Below are 18,872 nucleotides of genomic sequence, written 5' to 3' on the forward strand. Positions count from 1 at the left end.
TTTTTTCCCCTCAATTCAAGCAAGCAATTGTGCTAGAATGTCGTGAAAGATAACTGTATGGGGATTCGGTTTGATGACGTCACGGCGTGAATGACAGGAAGCGACATGAGGCGGAATAAAGCCTTATGAATCACTGCGGAACATTCCGTCACTTGAGGAATGTAGCCAGAGGAGGGAGGAGGGAATTCTCTGGCTCACACACCCACATGCTGCTCAGCATCACTGTCCTCCACACCGATCTCGCTCAGTCACGCTGTGTCATCTGCGCCTCTTCTCTTCGACCTGGGCTTCTGCCGCTCGGAACACGGACCGGGCCACACCACCCCACTTCAACAGCTGAGTTGCTTTATTCACTTGGTCAGGTTTTAGGGTTTTTTTTTTTTTTTTATCGTCGTGTTAATGCTACGCTAATGCAGTTTTTCACTGACTTATATGGATGTTTTAGCCAAAAAAAATGCAACATGCAAAACGTGTCCAGTTTTGTACTTTTCCTTTTGTTATTTTCAGTTATTTTATCTGTTATTTGAAACCTGCACGTGTGGCTCCATACCACAGTATGGTGGGCTTATTTGCTTTACATGACATTAAGGTGTTCCTCTGAGTTATTTGTTTATCAGTTGGTGATCAGTCAGTCAGAGATCAGCTGATCTGCTGGAAGCCAGTGAGAACCTGGGGCCAACTCCAGGCCAAAGATAACAGCACAGAAGAGAAGGATTGCGGTCCACCTCAAGGCTGCTCTGGGTCAGGGATGCTCGAAGCTTAATTCTACAGACTGCAGAGCCTTCAGTGAATGTATATGCATTGTTTGACCCATGTCTTGGACTGAGTCTAAAATTTCGATTGAATTGAGTTGGACACTCGGGTGTATTTTACGACAACACTGTCCTTCAGCAGCATGACTGTGTCTCAGTCTGGTGTCATTCTGAGCCCATATGCAAACAACAGCTGCACTGAGAAAAAAGGACTTAACTCAAAAGTGTAGTATTTTCTGCTCTGTTTCACCATCTTTTGCTATGAAACTTTGGGACTTTGAAGTTTGGACAAAGACCGCTTTTTAGTGGGTATTTCCTGAATGTGATAACAGGACTTTTTGAAAGGCTTGTAGTTGCAAGTGTGTGCTGTGTTCTTTTGATCCCAAAAATCTTGTTATGGCTGCTGAACACCACAACGGGTCTGTAACAAACTGCTCTCACGCTCTCCCTCTCAGATGATGCAGCCGGCGCGGGGGTGATCTGACGTGCAGTGTGGGCAGAGAGCCTGATAGCGTGGGAGATGAAGACTGTCCTGCCAGTGTGTGGAGGAGACTCCTACGGCTTCCGTTCCAGGATGAAAAAGCTTTTATGGCACCGGCCCAGTCACTTGGTGGACTTGAATATGGACGCCGAGACTGGAGTCTGGCTCAGGAGTTTCCAGCTCCTGGATACTGACGGCCAGTGTGAGGTAAGCCAAAGCTGTAGGGTTTTCATGTGACAGGAGTCAGAGCTATCAGTTTACTTCAGGGACACTCAGATGTTGCAGGTGTTTGCCTGTTCTCTAACTAGTGAAGTGCTCATTCACGCATGGTCAGGAGAAAAAGGCAGCTTAGATTCAACAGCTCTACTGCCTCTAAAAAAAAAAAACAAAAAAAAAAAACGGACACATAAAAAATTATTTTTGACATACGTGGAATGCTTTGTATGCAAAGGAATTTCCAACGGACCTTAACCCGTGAAGGCCAACAGGACTTTGACGCAGTTTTTTTCTGCTTCAGTTCACCATTATTTTTATTTGAAACACATCTATTTACTTGAAAATACTCTGGTAGAGTGAGCATAATGGGACGAGCATGGAAAAATAATGGATTAAAGTTAGTTTCTTTCCCCTTAGTTTGATACCTTTCCACAGTTGAAGACTAACACTGGATAAGATATGTTTTGGCGTGATATGTGACATAACTCTAGAGATGAATAAGTGAATAAGACTTTCCTACACGAAGCTATAAACCCAGTCAGGCAACTTCCATTTACACATATGGGCGTGACCGCTTTTTGACCTTTGAGTATAGTTTCTAAGTAATGTTATTGCACAATATTTGTAGCGCATTTACAGATGAATGAGATGCAAAAAACACACGTTCATTAAAAAATGAACTTTTTATTTTTTATTGTAACAAAGAAAGGGGGCGTATAGTTCTTTAATTTCCTGGTGTGATCTTGTTCTTGTGTCGGGGGACTTTTAATCCTTTTGATACTTCTGGGTGTGCGGAGGTTGACAGGGAGCATGCAATGTCCTTGTGGTTTCACCGCCGTACATTTAGATCATAGGACGGGCATGTGGTGATGGTGGTTTGGCATCACCTGTCAACCACCACATCATCATTCATGTGTCTAATGAGTCATAATTGGGACAGTTTCTCTTCCTCCTCGTTTACTGGATGAGTGAGGGACAAAGATGCTGCAGACGTGGGGGGGAAACCCATTAGAGGAACTGAGACCTCATTCTTTGTGAGGCCCATTAAAACTTGCTCTTGTGTGTTTTGTTTATGCCCAGAGTTTTAGCATCCACTACGCTGATTCTGTTCCCACTTACACACTGGCATTTCCATTGTTCGGCTGGTTAAAATAATGGTACCATTGCGACCCAAATGGATTAGATTAGATTAGATTAGAGTAGATGGCCTTTATTAGTCCCACATTTACCAAACATTCCTCAAACCACGTTTTGAGCAATTCTCATTTAAAGTTTAAAAACATTTACACTTTTCAAAACTTTACCCATATATTTTTCATATATATATATATATATTTATATTTATATATATATATATACATACATTTTTATTTTTTATTAATTTCATCATAATTTTCAACTCAACAAACAGTTATATGGCGACTCTTTGGCGCAAAGGGAATATAAATGAAAATGTTTGCCGTGGGTGTAGTTGATCACTCACAGAGTTTGATGAAGCTCTTCACTCTGTGTCGGGCTTTTCCCTCTCAGTGTTACTCTGATTCAGATAGGGTTGTGCTGTAGGTGAGAAGACAATGCTGCTTGAGTTGGAGCAGCTTGATGGAGTGAGCTGGAACTATTCCGACTATGTTTGGCACCTTTAAAGTTGTTCTCCAGCTCGGATGATTCTAGTGAGCTGGTGGATCAACCTGTTTTACAGCATTTGGCACATCGTGGAAAACCAAACAGGTCTTGCTGCTGTGAACAAAACCTCTTCTCACATCTGATGCGTCTTTAATTACGCCCCTCAAACAGTTGCTATGATAATCCGTGAACGACCAAGAAACCCCTTACCGTTCAGAGAATCTCTTGGCCAAATACTGCCTGTCACTTAGTGACCTAAATGCTGCACTTCTCACTGTTCTTAACTTCTCTACTGATGAGAAATCAATGTCTATTCATGATTTTAGTTTGTAAAAGTGGGCCTCGTCTGTCAGTGTCTGTGACCAAAATGGGAGAAATGGGGTGTTAATCTTTACATTTGTGGCGTATTAGGATGGTTCTTATAGGCTCTGATCTTTTTGGCTGATGCGTCTATTCACCTTCATGATAGTTTAAAAAAAATCAGTTTTATTTAAAATGTGTTGCCATGATGTGTTCATGTAAGCCTGAGGTCAGGTTTGAAGTATTTCCTTTATGTCTACACTTTTTCTTCGCTGTCACAACCATGTGACCGAGTTACCGTCTGGTTTGTCGAGAAACTGGTGTGACCCATTGTTTCGACAGCTGATACGACGTTCTTGTTTTTTTTGTGTGTGCAGTAAGGCAGTGGGTGTCGGGTCAGGAGGTGCACCATATTTTTAAATCCAATTTCCTTTAAGCACGGATTGTTTTCCCAGAGAGCGTATCTATTCCATCTCACTCATTTCCTCTGTATTTCTCTGGTGTCATTCAGTATTGACACACTCGGATGTTGAATGTAGGCCTTTGTTCAAATTGTCAACATTAGTGTATTGATGTTAAGCTTGGAGATATTACATGTTTTCTTGTTATCATTATTGTAACTTTCTCCGGGGTCAGGAATGTTGCCTCTCAAGAGAATAGTGTCAGGTGTTACATTAACATCCGTATAGTCCACAAGTCCACCTTTCAATGCAGTACTTGAAATCCGTGGCATCAATGACCTCTTCTCTGTTATATGAGTTTATAGAACACTGGGAAGAGGTGACCAAGGCTGGTGGCTTCTTTTATACTTTCTCCTTCTTTGCCATATCTTTATTCGTCCAGACTGGTTGAACTGATCAGTCAAAGGGATGGTGAGTCTGGGCCAGGGTTAGGATTGTTTATCATAGGACTTTATGTGTTTTTGCTTTCAGAAAGTGCTAGCAGATGATTTTGGACAAGTGTTTTTTTCTACACGAAAACAGCCATCATTGTTCGCCCCTTGTAGGTCAAGTGACACACATAGGCAGGTCCAATTGAGTTTGAGTACACCTTTGTAAAGAAGGGCAAAGTGCGTTGCAAAAATGGAAATGAAAATAAATCCCAAACAAATCAAGGAAATGACTTTGTAGTTACCGGACACTGTTTGTCAGCGATACCTGTATAATTGCTCAGTATCTTTTAGTATGGAGATCACAGAGGCACTCAAAACTACAGTGTAATAATGATGAAGTATGGAGCTGGGTTTATGTTCTCTTTATCACTGTCTTCACTCAGTGTAGAATGATTTTGTGTGTAATACAGGCTAATAATTCCCCCCCCGACCCACTTAACTCTACCGTGTCCTGCGTTCCCACAGGTGCTTGTAAACACACAGCTGAGCCCAGTTTTCCAGGACAATACTTACACAGCTTTCAAGGCTTTATCTAACCCTGTAATAGTCCTCAATTTAAAAAGAGTTTAGTTTCTTATTGCATTTATTTGAAGTTCAGCTTTGTTCAAGTTTGCTTTCAGTCAGTTTGTTGTGTTGAGACTCAAACCTAGTGTCAGTACCAAGACGTTGAATCGAGCAAAATGAAAGCTATTCTCACAAGAATTTATGATCAATTGATAGAGAAACACGAATATGTATTAGAGCGTTTTACATCTACTGTTTCAATTTCAAACAAAAAATACCACGAGTCAAGAGGCGTTTCTTCACGTTTCTGCCAACTTAAGCAAAGATCTAACTTAGTATGAGGTGAAGTCAAGATTCACTGTCACGAACCAAAAGGTAAAATTTCAACCGGTTAGTCTTGTTGCAGGATTCGTTTCAGTTTGGTTTTGGTTAACAACCATTCGGGGAGCTGACTGTGTTTGAAGGACTGGAAAATGGCATCAATAGCCACCCAGACGACAGAACTTGACGGTCATCGTGCTGTGTTAAAAGATAAATTCAGTTTCGTGATAATACATTTCTCCTGTAATTGAATCCTATTCTTTTAAAGAGCGTACAAAATGGCTGCCTGGCTGGAAACACCATACTTGGAAGAGTGACATGGACAACAAAAATGGCAACTGATCAAAAATGTCAGCCGCCATTTTGAGGAACTTCAAGGGACCTTTTGTTAATAGCATCAAAACAACACTGACTCACCTGTCATCCTAGATATGAAACATGATGGTGTCACACTTAGTTCATACTGAAACGCTGATTTGGCCTTATTTTTGTCAATTATTGGCGTGGTTGGCGTCTCAACATCACTTGAAAACTACCACGAGGTATTGCAAATGGAAGGTATCCATGGCCAGAAGGGCAACTCTCATGAGGAGTAATTGTCACAGAGGGACGCACCCAACCCCTATTGTTCTCTTATAGACTAATAATGCGTCACATCTTTTCAGCACAGACGTAAAAGTGGACAATGCCACTATTTATAAAGGCTGGGAATCCAGGCCAAACACAAACAAAACAATCCTACTTGTTGGTACGCAACACATCACCCGAGTCTGCTAATCCGTGTCAGTTCATAGAAGATTGTCTCGCCTGTGGGAATGATGACCTTTTAGGTTACATTGGCTCAGTTCCACCGACCATTGAGTGTGGTACCAGGTCCAGGTCGATGGTCAAGCTTGAGAACCTCACCAGATTCCTAGTGGTTATAATGAGTAACAATATAAATCATTGTCTATTTTTTTTTTTGTTTCTACAACTTCAAACCATTCACACATAATAAACATGCATACATTTTTGACATGAAGAATTTCTTCATGTTTCAGTTTATATTCGCTATCTTGGAAATGATTGTAAATGTTTGTAAATTACTTCTATTTGTCATTGTTTATAATAATAATGTATTATAATCGGTAAATAAACTCCAGAATTTATTTCACAAGTGTGTATCAAACTGACTCGCCTTTTTGGTTGCTCAGTAGTTTCAAAATAAATAGTGCTTGATCAACAAATACATTCAAATACAGTTTTAAAGCTTATTATTCTGAAGCTTATTAGTTGTTTTCTCATCACATTTCAATTTGAATCACTGATATCAACATATATTCAGCGATGTATGAATATTTTGAGGAAGCAACATGCAGAAATTATAAAAAGTTGTGAAGTGAACATGACGGTAGAATACAGATGTAAAGCACCTGCTTCTGACCGTGAACGCGTCACATACGTGGAAAAATACGTCATAACGTCATTGGACCCGTCGCCCACCAAATCCCGCCCACATCTCCTTTCCCTCGCTTCACTGCCCCAAATCTCTGCGGTCACAACAGACCCGCTCGCAACTCCCTCTGGACAAATGTCAACGGAATGAAAAAAAGTGCAACACGCGTTTTCAACGCGCTGAGACGTCGGTAACATGTTGCGAGAGAGTTGTAGTTCAGTCGGTGGTGACGTTGCTGCGGTCCCCTCACTGTTGCCAGCAGCTAGAGAGTCACCTGAACGCATCACAAAGATGGGGAAATGTCAGTTGTCGATGGTAGGTCCAATTTAATTCTATTTTCAGAATATTTCAGTCATGTGAAATATTTACGAGCACAGCGTCTTTTATGCGCTCGTTGACTCCACTATCAAATAATTATATTCGCAGGTGGAGGAGTTTCTTTCGATTGTCAAGTTCATGTTTCCTCACTTTCTTGACTAATGGAGCGATAGAACTGGACGCAAAAGTTCAAACTTTTTCTTCATTCTCTGTTGGCAAGGAAGAAACCGACTGCATCTGTAGCACAATCCATTTTCTCAGTGGTCTGTTTTTGCGTTACATGATACCAGGTGTCATCAGACCTCTATTGTGTGACTCGAACACTCGATGTGAAAGGAATTTCTCCAGTGAATGTAGCGTGTCCTGTCTTCATTCCTCAGCTGTGACAACTCCAGGTGATGTTTGTTGTCTTGTTGTCATGACTTTAAATCATGTCCTTGGTTGTTGTTAAGCCCAGAACAACCTGCATGACGTCATAGCGGGTGAAGAAATGATGGAGTTCCCTTTTCATATAGAGTGTCTTGAATGTACCACCTCATGATGCATAAAAATAATCATAATGCAATATTGAGGAGTCAGTCCTAGCGCCACCTTATGGGCTGGCGAAAAGTTTAGCACCTCTGGGACATTGTGGATTGCAAAACCACTATTAACCTGATTTTTTTATTGTTCCTGCAGGACCCTGTTCAGGAGTGGGGGGAAGAGGAGGAAGATGGAGCCGTGTTTGGCGTCACTCTGCGTCGGGAACCAGCCCTGAAAAGCCCAGACACGACTGACCACACTATGACGACAGGCTTCGTCCAGTACCACACGGTGAAGTTGCGCAGGATGAAAGCTGGAACACTGGAACGCCTCATCACCCACCTGCTGAACCATGAGCATCGGGAGCCCGACTACATACCAGTGTTCCTCTCCACGTACAGAGCCTTCACTACTGCCAGCACCCTGATAGAGCTGTTGTTTCAGAGGTGAGATTCATTCAAACACATCACCATGTATAAAAAAATGTTTTTGCCGTTTTTAGGATTAGTTAGAAATTGCCCAATAATCCTCTCAGTTCTTTATGCACACTTGCAAAACTGTAAAAACACCGAATACAATGGAATCGCTACAATCCAGGGCATCCTGGACATAAACTCTTGTTCTTAAACTTAAGAAAAAACCTTAAGGTTTCCCCTTCTTTTTATAAGGAATAAATTTAAAACATCTCCAGAAGTCTTTCTGTTTGTCTAACTAGTAGATGGTAGGGGATAGACCTTCTATGAGACGCAGAGTAAACTGTGAACACCTGTGGATCAGAACTGAGTGTAGCGTGAAGCTTGAGTAAACGGTTTCACGAATAACCTGGCAACAGATCTGAGGTCTCAGCCATCTTATCAAACATCCATTAAGCAATCCCCCCGGTTAAAAACGGATTTCGGGTGCGTCATTATGCCCTCAATAAATCAGCCTTTATTGTGTACCTTTGTTTGATAAAAACCCTGATGGATCTTCGCATCACTCCACTGTTTTGACAGGACATACAAATAATAATGTTGGTGGTGATGCTTGCAGGAGTGAAGCAGATACAACCCTGCATTTATCAGAGCTTTTGATCATATGGTCTTGTGTTCCACAACATTCTTTTAACACGCTGATCTTTCACCTGCTCAGACTCTCTGTCTCACTGCTAATATTTATTTACAGGCTGTTGGATGACTCTCTCATCCAGGGTTGCACCTTCTTTTTATCATCATGTTACATTGACAGTGCTTGCGTTCTATCTGATTGCTTTTGCAAACACACTCCCCACTAACCACACCACACCTGACAACTGATCCGGGTTTTTTATATTGCTCACTTCAGTCAGCTTGACCTCATGCTCTCATCCAGATTGAATTGTTTGTCAAACATACACCCTCATATCAGTGTTGCTGCTGGCAACACGTCCTGCAAAACCAGTTGAAAGGAAGTGTTTCCCCTGTGTCTGACCACCCATCCTTCATATGTCTGAGACTTTGTTACAAACCTAAAATGAATGTTTGGACGTAGATTCTGTGAGATTAGCCGGTTTATTTTATTGCGTATTGTTAAGCACTAAAAGTCAATTTATTTTTAATTTATTTCATTATTCCTGGGTTTACTTTTTCAAGTGGTTGCACTGGTGTTGGCGAGTCAAAGTTTGCAAAGGTCGCTCTAAGAATAATGTAGCCACCCCTCTGGATAGTGAAACCATTGATATAAACTGTTTGAATCACTAATGCAAAGATGTAAGAAGATTTGATTGTGGATCAACTTAACATTTTAATATTTGGTGATGAATATAGTCCTGAGTTGCAGCTCTCCTCTCAACAACTACCTGACTCCCTCACACGTGAGCCAAAGTCAGTGCGTCTTTCTATTTGTTAGCAATTACAGTTCTGGCCTGTTTTGTATCTTAAAATTCATTCAACAGGATTCAAGGCTGCACTTTAATTGATATGAACCTTTCACGCTCAGTGAGTCTGACCTGAACAGGCGTGACACGTGAGTGCTTGCATTTTGAGTTGGAAGTGGAGTGTGATCACGTTTTGTACTAGATTGTAATTATGTGGTTTACCATCAAATTTGATGTGACCCCAGGAGCAGAGACAAGCTCCATTTGTGGGTTGCGTGACATCACTGTTAATGAAGGGCTCTCACTGGCGCGAATTCCTAAGCTTTTATTGTCTGATGATATCAGTTATATGTCCCAGTGAGAGGCAGAGGAAACCGTCCTGCGTGAAAATATTCCTGAAATTCAGTGTACAAGATGATGTCCTGAGTTTGTGTGAGTTTTATTCACACGTCCAATTATCCTCAATTTCAGATTGTATTCACATTTATAGGCCTCTGTTTATCTAGGAATGTATTCAGGGTAAACAGACTCCGAGGCAGGAACTAAAGCGCTTGTCTGTGCTGAACTCGATCGACACGTGAGTGCTGATAATTGACGTTGTAATTGGAGTCTCGTCACGTACTGTAATGGTTTTATTCAGTAATGAACCTAATTTAATAAGAACAACACGGCACGGAGAACCGATGACCTTGTGGTGCGTATGCCCTCACAGTTGGAGTCTGAATAATATTGGTTGAATGCTCCAATGAGAAGCCCCAGAAACAATTCTTCAGACATGTGTTTGTGGACTTCTTGCCTGTTGCTTGCTTGGAAGGAAGGAATAAATGATGCCATATGTTTGTCTATCTCCTGGGACTGTGTCTCACATGTTGAAATGATGCGACAACTAGTTAATAATACTGGGCGTCTTATTCGGGTGAGGGGGATTTGGGGCCATTTCTGGAAGTTGAATGAGCGCGGAGGACACATTATTCACATGTTACTGAGTGTGAACTTTTTTTTTTTTAGCTGTGCAGCCGTGTATTTTCTTTTATAAGGCAGAATTCAAGGCTGCACTTAAGTTGATACAAACCTTATACATTCACTGAGCCAGTCCCAACATGTGATGTTCCTGAATTGTGATCACGTTCTGTTTTTTTTTAACTAATACTATCAACTAAATGTACTAATTGTTGTTTATTGTACTGATATTTCTTACGCTCTATGACAACTTGTCAACTTAAAGTTGTTTACACATATGTGTTAAAACTTATTAATTTTATTTTATAATACAGAATTATAAAATAAAATACTTAAAATAGTTGTGTGTGTATATATATATATATGTATATGTATATGTATATGTATGTATATGTATATATATATATATATATATATTTTTTATATATATATATATATAGTTCTGCTTTTATCATCGAATGTTTTCAGGGCAATCAGAATTCAAGGCAGGAATTAAGGCGTTATCACTCTTGTGACACGTGAGGGCTGGTAATTGAAGTTGTAAGTGGAGTCTCATCACGTTATGTATTGGTTTAATTGAGGCGATAACCATCTACTTGTGAACTAGGAACTTGGCGCTGAGATCTCATAGTTCTCAGGTTCCCACCCTGTTGTTGTGCTTGCCGTTGCGGTGGCTGTCATTTATACATCCGCGAGTCTGGAGTCCTTCTCACTGATCTGACTTCTTCTTCTGAATGATGTTGAGTGTGAAACCCTTCTGCGTGATGTGTAGGATTGTTTGTCATCTGATTCGATATTGACTCCAAAATGAAGCGTTGAAATGCTCTGAGAAGTAATTTTGTTCTGCTTTTTATTCATAGAGACGACACCATGACAAACCTGGACAACACTGTCTCCACTCACAGGTAAACACACCCTGCTTGGGACACCATTAATGAAAGGAATTGTTTAGAGCCTTTTTCAGGTGTTAAAATCTTGGTGTTGTAATCGATCTCTGCGAACTTCACCCCGCCCCCCAGTGTCCTGCCACCGATCATCAAACTGTGGCTGGAGGAGTACAGCGCCGACTTCCACGAGCCCCCGCAGTACCAGGCCCTGCGCCTGCTGTGTGCGCACTTGCGCCTCCGTCTCCACTTCAGATGTTTGGCACAGATGGCCGAGAGTCTGCTCAAGCGCCTCCAAGAGCAAGGTATGCGAAAACTGTGTGACAGCTTTGCTGCCACAACACACATGGTACATGGGCTGCAGTGACAAAGCAGGATTTTCTGGTTTGTCAGTTGCAGTTTTATTGAGTGCTGGTTGGGCAGGTCGAAGGCTTCTCATGATGTCGCCGCCCTGCCAAATTCAGACACCAGTGTTCACGCTACATCTGAATGCCAAAGTGAGCTGTGTTCTGGTGTCTCCAGTGAATCATCACAGCTTTAAGTGGCAGAACTTTTCTGTTCTCGGTGTCTTCATGATACGCCTTGTTTGTACATTAAGCTTCTACATCAGTTGTTTTCTCGGAGCTTGTGCAGAGCTATGAACGTAATTAACATCTGCAGTCTCCCATGCAAATTTCACATGCCTATGTTATTGTCAGGTATTTTTTTGCACTGATTGACGTGCGGTGGCACACATCCTGCAAAAGCACAACTAAGGACACTGTATGTTTGTGTTGCCTGTTTATCTGTCCTTGTGGGGACCTATTCTTACAATACACCACCTCCAGAAGACAACAAGTCCATAAATAATCATGGGGTATGCAGTCCAGAAAAATAGACCTTGTTGAATGCTTTCACTGACCTTCAGTTCCCCACATTTGACAGATTGCTGTAAACCAGCGACAGTTTCATCTTGTCCCGAGGAGGAGAGAGTTCACCAATTGATGGACTTCCCTGAACGACTGGTGGCAGAGCAGTTGACCCGTCTGGACGTTGTATGTTTCACTACTGGATGATCCACTGTTGTCACCTGCTTCGGCTGTTTCAAATGTTTAAAAACTGTTTTCCAGGAATTGTTTGTGAGAATGGTACCGTCTCACTGCCTGGGCTGCATTTGGTCTCAGCGGGACAAGAAGGAAAAGGCGAACCTCGCCCCCACTGTCCGTGCCACCATTTCCCAGTTCAACTCCGTCACTAGCTGTGTCATCAGCTCGCTGCTTTGCCCTCTTGGCTCTCCGACTCCCAACTCATCACCCACTTCCAGCACCAATTTCTGGTTCCCTTCTTCCGCACCAAGTTCCCCTCGCTCTTTACCCACTAGCCCTGCCCACCGCGCACGCCTTATTGAACGCTGGATTGGGATCGCACAGGTCTGAGCTGAAGACACAAAACCAAAGAATTGTGCCTTTAACAGGCAATGTTTTTAACACTGGTGATTCCTTTCATAGGAATGCAGACTACTGAAAAACTTCTCTTCCTTGAGAGCCATCCTCTCTGCGCTCCAGTCCAACGCAGTCTTTCGCCTCAAGAAGACGTGGGCCGCGGTCAACATGTACTCATTGGACAATTGTCCCACTGTCATCAAGTTAGTTTCCAACAAAACCTGCTAACAGATTTGTTTTCTTCCAGGGAGCGCATGACTGCATTTAACCACCTATGCGAGACCTTTCCTGACGTGAACTGTGTCCTCACGAGCAAAGAGATCCTGATGGAGGTAACTGATGTTAGACTTACTTACTTCATAAATATATTTGCTTTTTTAATCCCAAAATGAGAAATTGGAAGCAGCATATAAAGCCAAGTCATGTTCATGTTTTTCATGTTTATTACTTCATAAAATGAGTCAGAAAGGTATTATATTAGTTAAAGAGCTAGTTTACAAGTGTTGTTTAACATTTTGTAGCTTGAGTCTCTGTCCCAGTGGGAAGACCACCAGGCTGCTCATGCTGAACCAAACTGGCTGAAAACACCTTGACGTTGCTCTGATCATTTGGCAGAAAAAATGAGGAGTTAAAATTTGAAACGCAGTTCCTGTCTTCTTTATTTGCTGTTGTTTTGAGTATAGCGTGTCGCCGGACCAACCTCAGTGAATGGCCCTTTGGTTTGTTGACAAAATTCTTTGTGGCCCTCTCACATTACTGAGTACAGTGTGTAACAATGACAGTGCGCTTATGTAACGATGGCCTGGGATTACACACAGACAAAGCATTGATGTGGAGATGGATGGAATAAGGAAGAAAGGTTTTCCTGTGTCTCTCTAGTCTGCATCAGAGCTGTGTCAAGAGGTTTTGAAGTGAAACATGTTGCAACACTCTGCTGCTGCCACATATGTAGATCATTGTTTTGTCACTTGAACATAGTCTGGAATTTATGCTAATAATGCTGGGGTTTTCTCCTGAGGAATGAAGTGTTGGAGGTATGTGGATGTGACGGACCAGTGGGGTGACTTAGTGCGACTTTGTTTGATCAGCTGACACTGAACCTCACCTTGCACCTGTACCAACATCCTGACCAGTGTGGCCGTGATGTGGGTGGCCTGGTTTTCCAGCACAACAAAAAAGTCCTGGTCCCTTACATAATAAAGCGGTGCAGCAGTTGCGTAACACAACTCTTAAGCAAATTAAAGAAGTTTTTAGGCACTCCCTAGAAACATGACTCTCACAGACGTCTCTCTTTCATCGAACCTTTCACACATGCTTAAGCTTCATGTGTGTGAAGTGGAAAGTTATTGTTTGTTTTTACTTTGTCTGCTCGGTGAAGCACTGGACATCAACTGAAGCTCCAAAACTGAGTGGCTATGTTCCTCATTGGGTTTTACAGGTGCATGGCTTTGGCTTCAGCTTCGCGTCTTTGAAATGATTCTATTCAGACTTAAATGTTAAGCTCCTCCTCACCATAGAGTAGAACTGATGGCACAGTTGGTGCTCTTGTTGTCTGTTCCAAAGTTGTGGCTCAAGCCTACACTTTTGTGACCAGGTAATTGGCAGATGCAATAAAAACTCAATTTCACAAACTTGCAACCACAAAATGTTAGGTGCAATATATCATATGTAGACTACATTATTAGGGTGATCTGTTTTGAAATGAATGTTTTATTTCTCTGCCACGTCACAGAGAAGTTAAAAGGTAGAAATATATTGTTCATTTTTTGAGTTATTTATCAAAACTATCTGATGTATTTACATAATTTTTGTGAGCGTAATAGGAAGCTGTTTTATTTATTTTTATTGTTATTGATGTATTTGAATGTTTTATTTTAGAATGAGAGTCAGACAGAAGGCAGCCTCTCGTCCTCAGGCTCCAAGTCACCAGATTTTTGCGCCAAACAGGTAAGATTTGCTAAAATAATTGCAGTTGAAGTTACTGAAATGGACGTGTTTTGTTTGTCTTTTAAGTGAGAAAAACCTAGTTGTGATTATTGACCATGAGACTCATAAGTCTCCTTGTACTTTTGCAGAGTTATAGTGGTGGTGCTGTTCCTTACCTGGGCACGTACCTGACCGTCCTCACCATGCTGGACACGGCTCTCACTGACACTCTGGAGGTGAGTATGATCCTGGGCTGTCAGGTGCTGTGTGGGGGTAACGCTGGAGCACATTTGAAATATCTGTTGGTGTCAGTGCTGAAATATGTTGTTAGACATGAAAAGTCAAACATCAACTTGACAGCACATAACAGAAAAAAATGGGTTACACTTTATATTACAGAACGTATATTACCATAAATAAACTCTCTCTCATTGGTATGAGTATTACATGCATATTATCTAGTAATTAATTGCTATAAAGTACTGACTAATGTCTTGCTAAACCTCTATGTTTTATTACTTTTATTACTTACTATTTTAAGGTAATTTAAATACAAATGGATGTCAAGGAAGTACTGTACACGTGGACCCCCGAGCCACACAGTTCTCAGTCCTTTTTGTTTCTCACTGTTTGACAAATCTACGTTAAAACGCATTCATGCTAGGAAACTATTCAAATGTTGTCACAGCTGAGGAGCTTAGAAGATAAACACTTGGCATAAGAAGTTGGTAACTTGCTGACTTGATAGCCTGTGAATGACATGTCATTGATATTTATGTTTTCGTCTTCTTCTCCTTCCAAGGGTGGCCTCATCAACTTTGAGAAGCGTAGAAAGGTACGTGTGTTTCACTCTTTATGAGCGTGGCCTGAATGAATTCAAGAGAGCAGTTCTCAGTGCTCCCATGAGACACGCCCTTTTTGCCTTGGTTGGAGTCTGGAGACGCGTTTGATTCTGGAGATGCAGCAAGCTAAATGATAAAGTTGTCAGCAAAATGTTAGGGGTACACAGTGCCCTGGGGAACCGAACGATAAATGCCGCTCATATTAAGGGAGAGACTCGCCATGGTCACGTCAGATCATGCAGAAAGTCAGACAAATCTTGAGTAACATGAGTCCGAGTGAGAAGTGGTGTCAAAACTCATATTTCAGAAAGGGAAGAGTGCGAGTGTTGGCTGTTGTCCCATGAGGAAAGTTAAGAAAGCGGCTGCTTGTCTTTATGATGAGGAATTCTGACTGTTACATCATAACATTCTCACATACCGCTAGCGCTTGTGTTTTACTGCCACCCTACGTTCATCTTGCGCAGCGCCAAATTCCTGCTCTGTGTAACTTCAATTTATAAACAAGGAGGTTTAAAGTTGTCTTTAACCGTGGGGTGGCGCCATCTGTAACAGTGTTGTCTACTCTCTTCTCAGGAGTTTGAGATTCTCTCTCACATCCGGCTGCTTCAGGCCTCATGTTTCCATTACAACATTCCTGTCAATAATAAAGTCACCAAATGGCTTCAAGGTCACCCGCCGCTGTCGGACCAGCAGAGGTGTGACAACTGCATCACAGACGTGAGTTGATGGCTCGTGGAACTGTGCTGACGCTGTTCTCTCCCGAAAGCGACAAGCTGTCACGCAACCTGGAGCCTCCGGTCGACCTTTGCCCCTGGTCTCCCAACTCCTGGAGCTCTCGTCTGCATGCGAAGAAGATGTCGTCGTGAGTAGTTTCCACTGTGATGTGATGTCTCACCGCACTTCCATTTTAAGCTGAATAGATTTGGTTTTTCTGTTCACCAACATACAGTTCATTTATTTTTCCTCATTTACTCCTCCGAAGTTTTGGCACTCCTGATATTCCACACTGGTAGATGTGTAATAGTGTATCAATAAATCCATTAATTGTTTTTGCACATATTTATTTATTCGTTACTTTTAACTGCATGTGCTCAGATTACAAAAGATGACTCACTTGGACCAGATCAGCTTGTCCTCTGGCTCCAGCAGCTCAGACATGGAAGACGCTTCCAGTCCCTCGCCCCTCAAACTCAACCAGAAGGTGTGGAGACGCACCAGCCACAGAAATACCTTCCTCTCTACCAGCTGAGTGGATGAGAACGTCTCCTTCTCTTCTCCCTCAGTGTCTGTCGGGCTCGCTCCACAATGTATCCGAAGACTACCCGTCCATGTGCTCCTCCTCCAGACTCTCCAGCTCCTCATGCAGCTCCTCTAACCCTGACCTCAGCTCCACATCCCTCTCGCTCCCTCCAGAGTCTCCTCCTCCTTATTCCTCCGCCTGCAGCTCCCCTCAGGTGCCGCTGCCCGTCTACAACAAACAGATCGCTGACTCTTGTATTATCAGAGTCAGCGTGGAGTGTGTCAGTAACGGAAGCGTCTACAAAAGCATTCTGGTAAGTCCTGGTCATCCTGACTGAAGGTGTTCTGCTGATCTGTGTGAAAATGCTGACCAACCGGATGATCTTTTTCAGCTGACCAGCCAGGACCACACTCCTCAGGTGGTCCGTCGAGCTCTGGACAAACACTACCTGGAGGACGTCAGCTGCCGCAACTACAAGCTCTGTCAGATGCTCACCAACGGAAAAGGTAAAAGTGAAGGAATTTTAAAAAAGTCTGTTCACGTTCTGAGAAGTCTTTTCAGAGTGAGAGCTCAAAAACAAATGTGACAGAAGAAACACCATCCTCACTCTTTCTCCTCCAGAGTTGCTGATCCCTGAAAACGCCAACGTCTTCTACGGCATGTGCACCAGAGCCAACTACGACTTTGTCCTGCGGCCACAGCAGGGGACGGCAGGAAGACACCTGGACAGTTCAGGGGTGCAGTCCAGGTGCCGCCAGTTCTGCTGAGTGCCATCCACAAGTCGTGTTCCCTGTAGAGGAGCCACTCGTCTGAAGCCACAAGAGGGCGCTCCGTGAAATGGAGATGAAGCTGCTAGTGTTAGTCATAGTGAGACTTGTGACCTGAACACTGATAGAAGTCAGGATCTGAGCAGCTGCCAACAGGGCCGGTTGTCTATCTCAGAGCACACACTTGACTTTTTTTTTTCTTTTTTTGGACTGCACAACAACCGGAACACAGAAAACTGGAGCTCCAACGGAGAAGAACCTAACGTGACATAAATGTCTGACCTTGATGGCGTTCTAATTATTTCAACTTTATTTGTCAAAGATTATAAATATGTAACTAAGTAAGTTATTTAAATTCACATCAGTATTCTGCTTTCCCGGCAGTGATTGCCTAGTTAATGTGCCTATCAGATTTGTATGTGTGATCGATCGAGCGCTGCTGACTAACACTTAGTTAAATGAAGGAAGTTTTTGATTCAGGTTTTACTGTGACTTTTACTGTCGCGTGGTTCAAATGAAGGACGCGTTTGTGTGAAGATCCCAACATGTGAAGCACTGATGTGAAATCCTCCTGAAAGCTCAACCAACCTGGGATTTGGCATCAGTGTGTCGCTGTGGTCTGGCAGCTGTTCGTCAACATCTGTCTTGGTTAGTTTTGCCTTTTTGCTTCTTTGCACTGTGAGAGAAACATGTTGCTTCTCTTCCTCTCCTGAATGAAGTTTTAGTCAAGCACTATTTATGACTGTCGATAAGTGAAATAAATACTAATTTACATCACTCAAATTTGTATTTCTTTCCTGGATGTCTACCCCTCTGTCTGTCTGTCTATCTATCTATCTGTCTGTCTGTCTGAATCTGATCCTTATATCTATTAATATGATCTATTTACCAGCAACAACAATCGTCGCTTTGCGTGACGTGTGTTGTAGTTTCTACTTATGACCGCCAGAGGGCGGCAGTAGACGTGTTATGAAAAGACGGTTGCCAAGCGGGAACAATGGCGCTCTGATGCAAGTGACCTATAGTGAACTGCTCGCACAGCCTCGGTTTGTTTGGCGGTCTTCTGGGGTCGCACTTGAACTTCGCTCGCGATTAAACATTCGGTGACGTAAGATGTGCTCGTATGCATCTAACTTTCAAGACACTTTCGAAAGACGACTCTGGCGTTCTACACCTGAGGCGCTGCTTCAATGTTGTGTGGCGGATAGTGAGCTATCCGTCCAATAAACTGCTGCATTGGAAAAATGAATTCAGTTTTTTTTGTGAGGAAAATCAGGTGCAGCTCAAATGACTCTTATTTCTGCGTTTAGAAACAGGAAGTACATCAAGGTTTCATTTTCTTCTCCACGTAACAATCCCTCTGCCTCCTTTCGTGTTCCATTATGAGCTTCCCAACTTCGTCTCCAAATTATAGACGTCACGTGGAAAACAACATCCGGGAGAGATCTGAATGCAAGTTGTGTGAGTGACATCGTTTCAAGTACAAAAGGAATGTGGCCATAGAATCTATTTTTCTCAACCATCAAGTTGTTGCATTCTATGAACAAGTTTTGCCACTATCTTCATGGATTCCCGACCCAAACTTGTTGTCATGTAACTGTCTATTACACTGCAACAGGTAAACTGTTTCACCA

At 42.4% G+C, this 18,872-nt stretch overlaps 1 protein-coding gene across 2 annotated transcripts; it reads left to right on the forward strand.

The window, feature by feature from the left end:
- The first annotated feature begins 153 nt into the window (after positions 1-153).
- LOC128754539 (ral guanine nucleotide dissociation stimulator-like 1) lies at positions 154-18,003 on the forward strand. 2 transcript variants are annotated; one of them, XM_053857239.1, is made up of 18 exons: positions 154-335; positions 1,208-1,440; positions 7,521-7,810; positions 11,019-11,063; positions 11,178-11,347; positions 11,967-12,076; positions 12,152-12,451; positions 12,530-12,633; positions 12,711-12,795; positions 14,342-14,410; positions 14,539-14,625; positions 15,192-15,224; positions 15,805-15,926; positions 15,998-16,093; positions 16,327-16,432; positions 16,515-16,784; positions 16,863-16,977; positions 17,093-18,003. In XM_053857239.1, exons 2-18 carry the CDS (start codon positions 1,273-1,275, stop codon positions 17,236-17,238), a joined length of 2,316 nt encoding a protein of 771 aa, XP_053713214.1. In that variant the 5' UTR covers positions 154-335; positions 1,208-1,272; the 3' UTR covers positions 17,239-18,003. The 2 variants fall into 2 exon arrangements, with proteins under 2 accessions (XP_053713214.1, XP_053713215.1); XM_053857240.1 differs by lacking the exons at positions 154-335; positions 1,208-1,440 and adding an exon at positions 4,240-6,839.
- The last annotated feature ends 869 nt before the right edge of the window (positions 18,004-18,872 follow it).

Source organism: Synchiropus splendidus, chromosome 2 (assembly GCF_027744825.2).
Source record: "Synchiropus splendidus isolate RoL2022-P1 chromosome 2, RoL_Sspl_1.0, whole genome shotgun sequence".
In the NCBI taxonomy this organism is placed as follows: Eukaryota; Metazoa; Chordata; class Actinopteri; order Syngnathiformes; family Callionymidae; genus Synchiropus; species Synchiropus splendidus.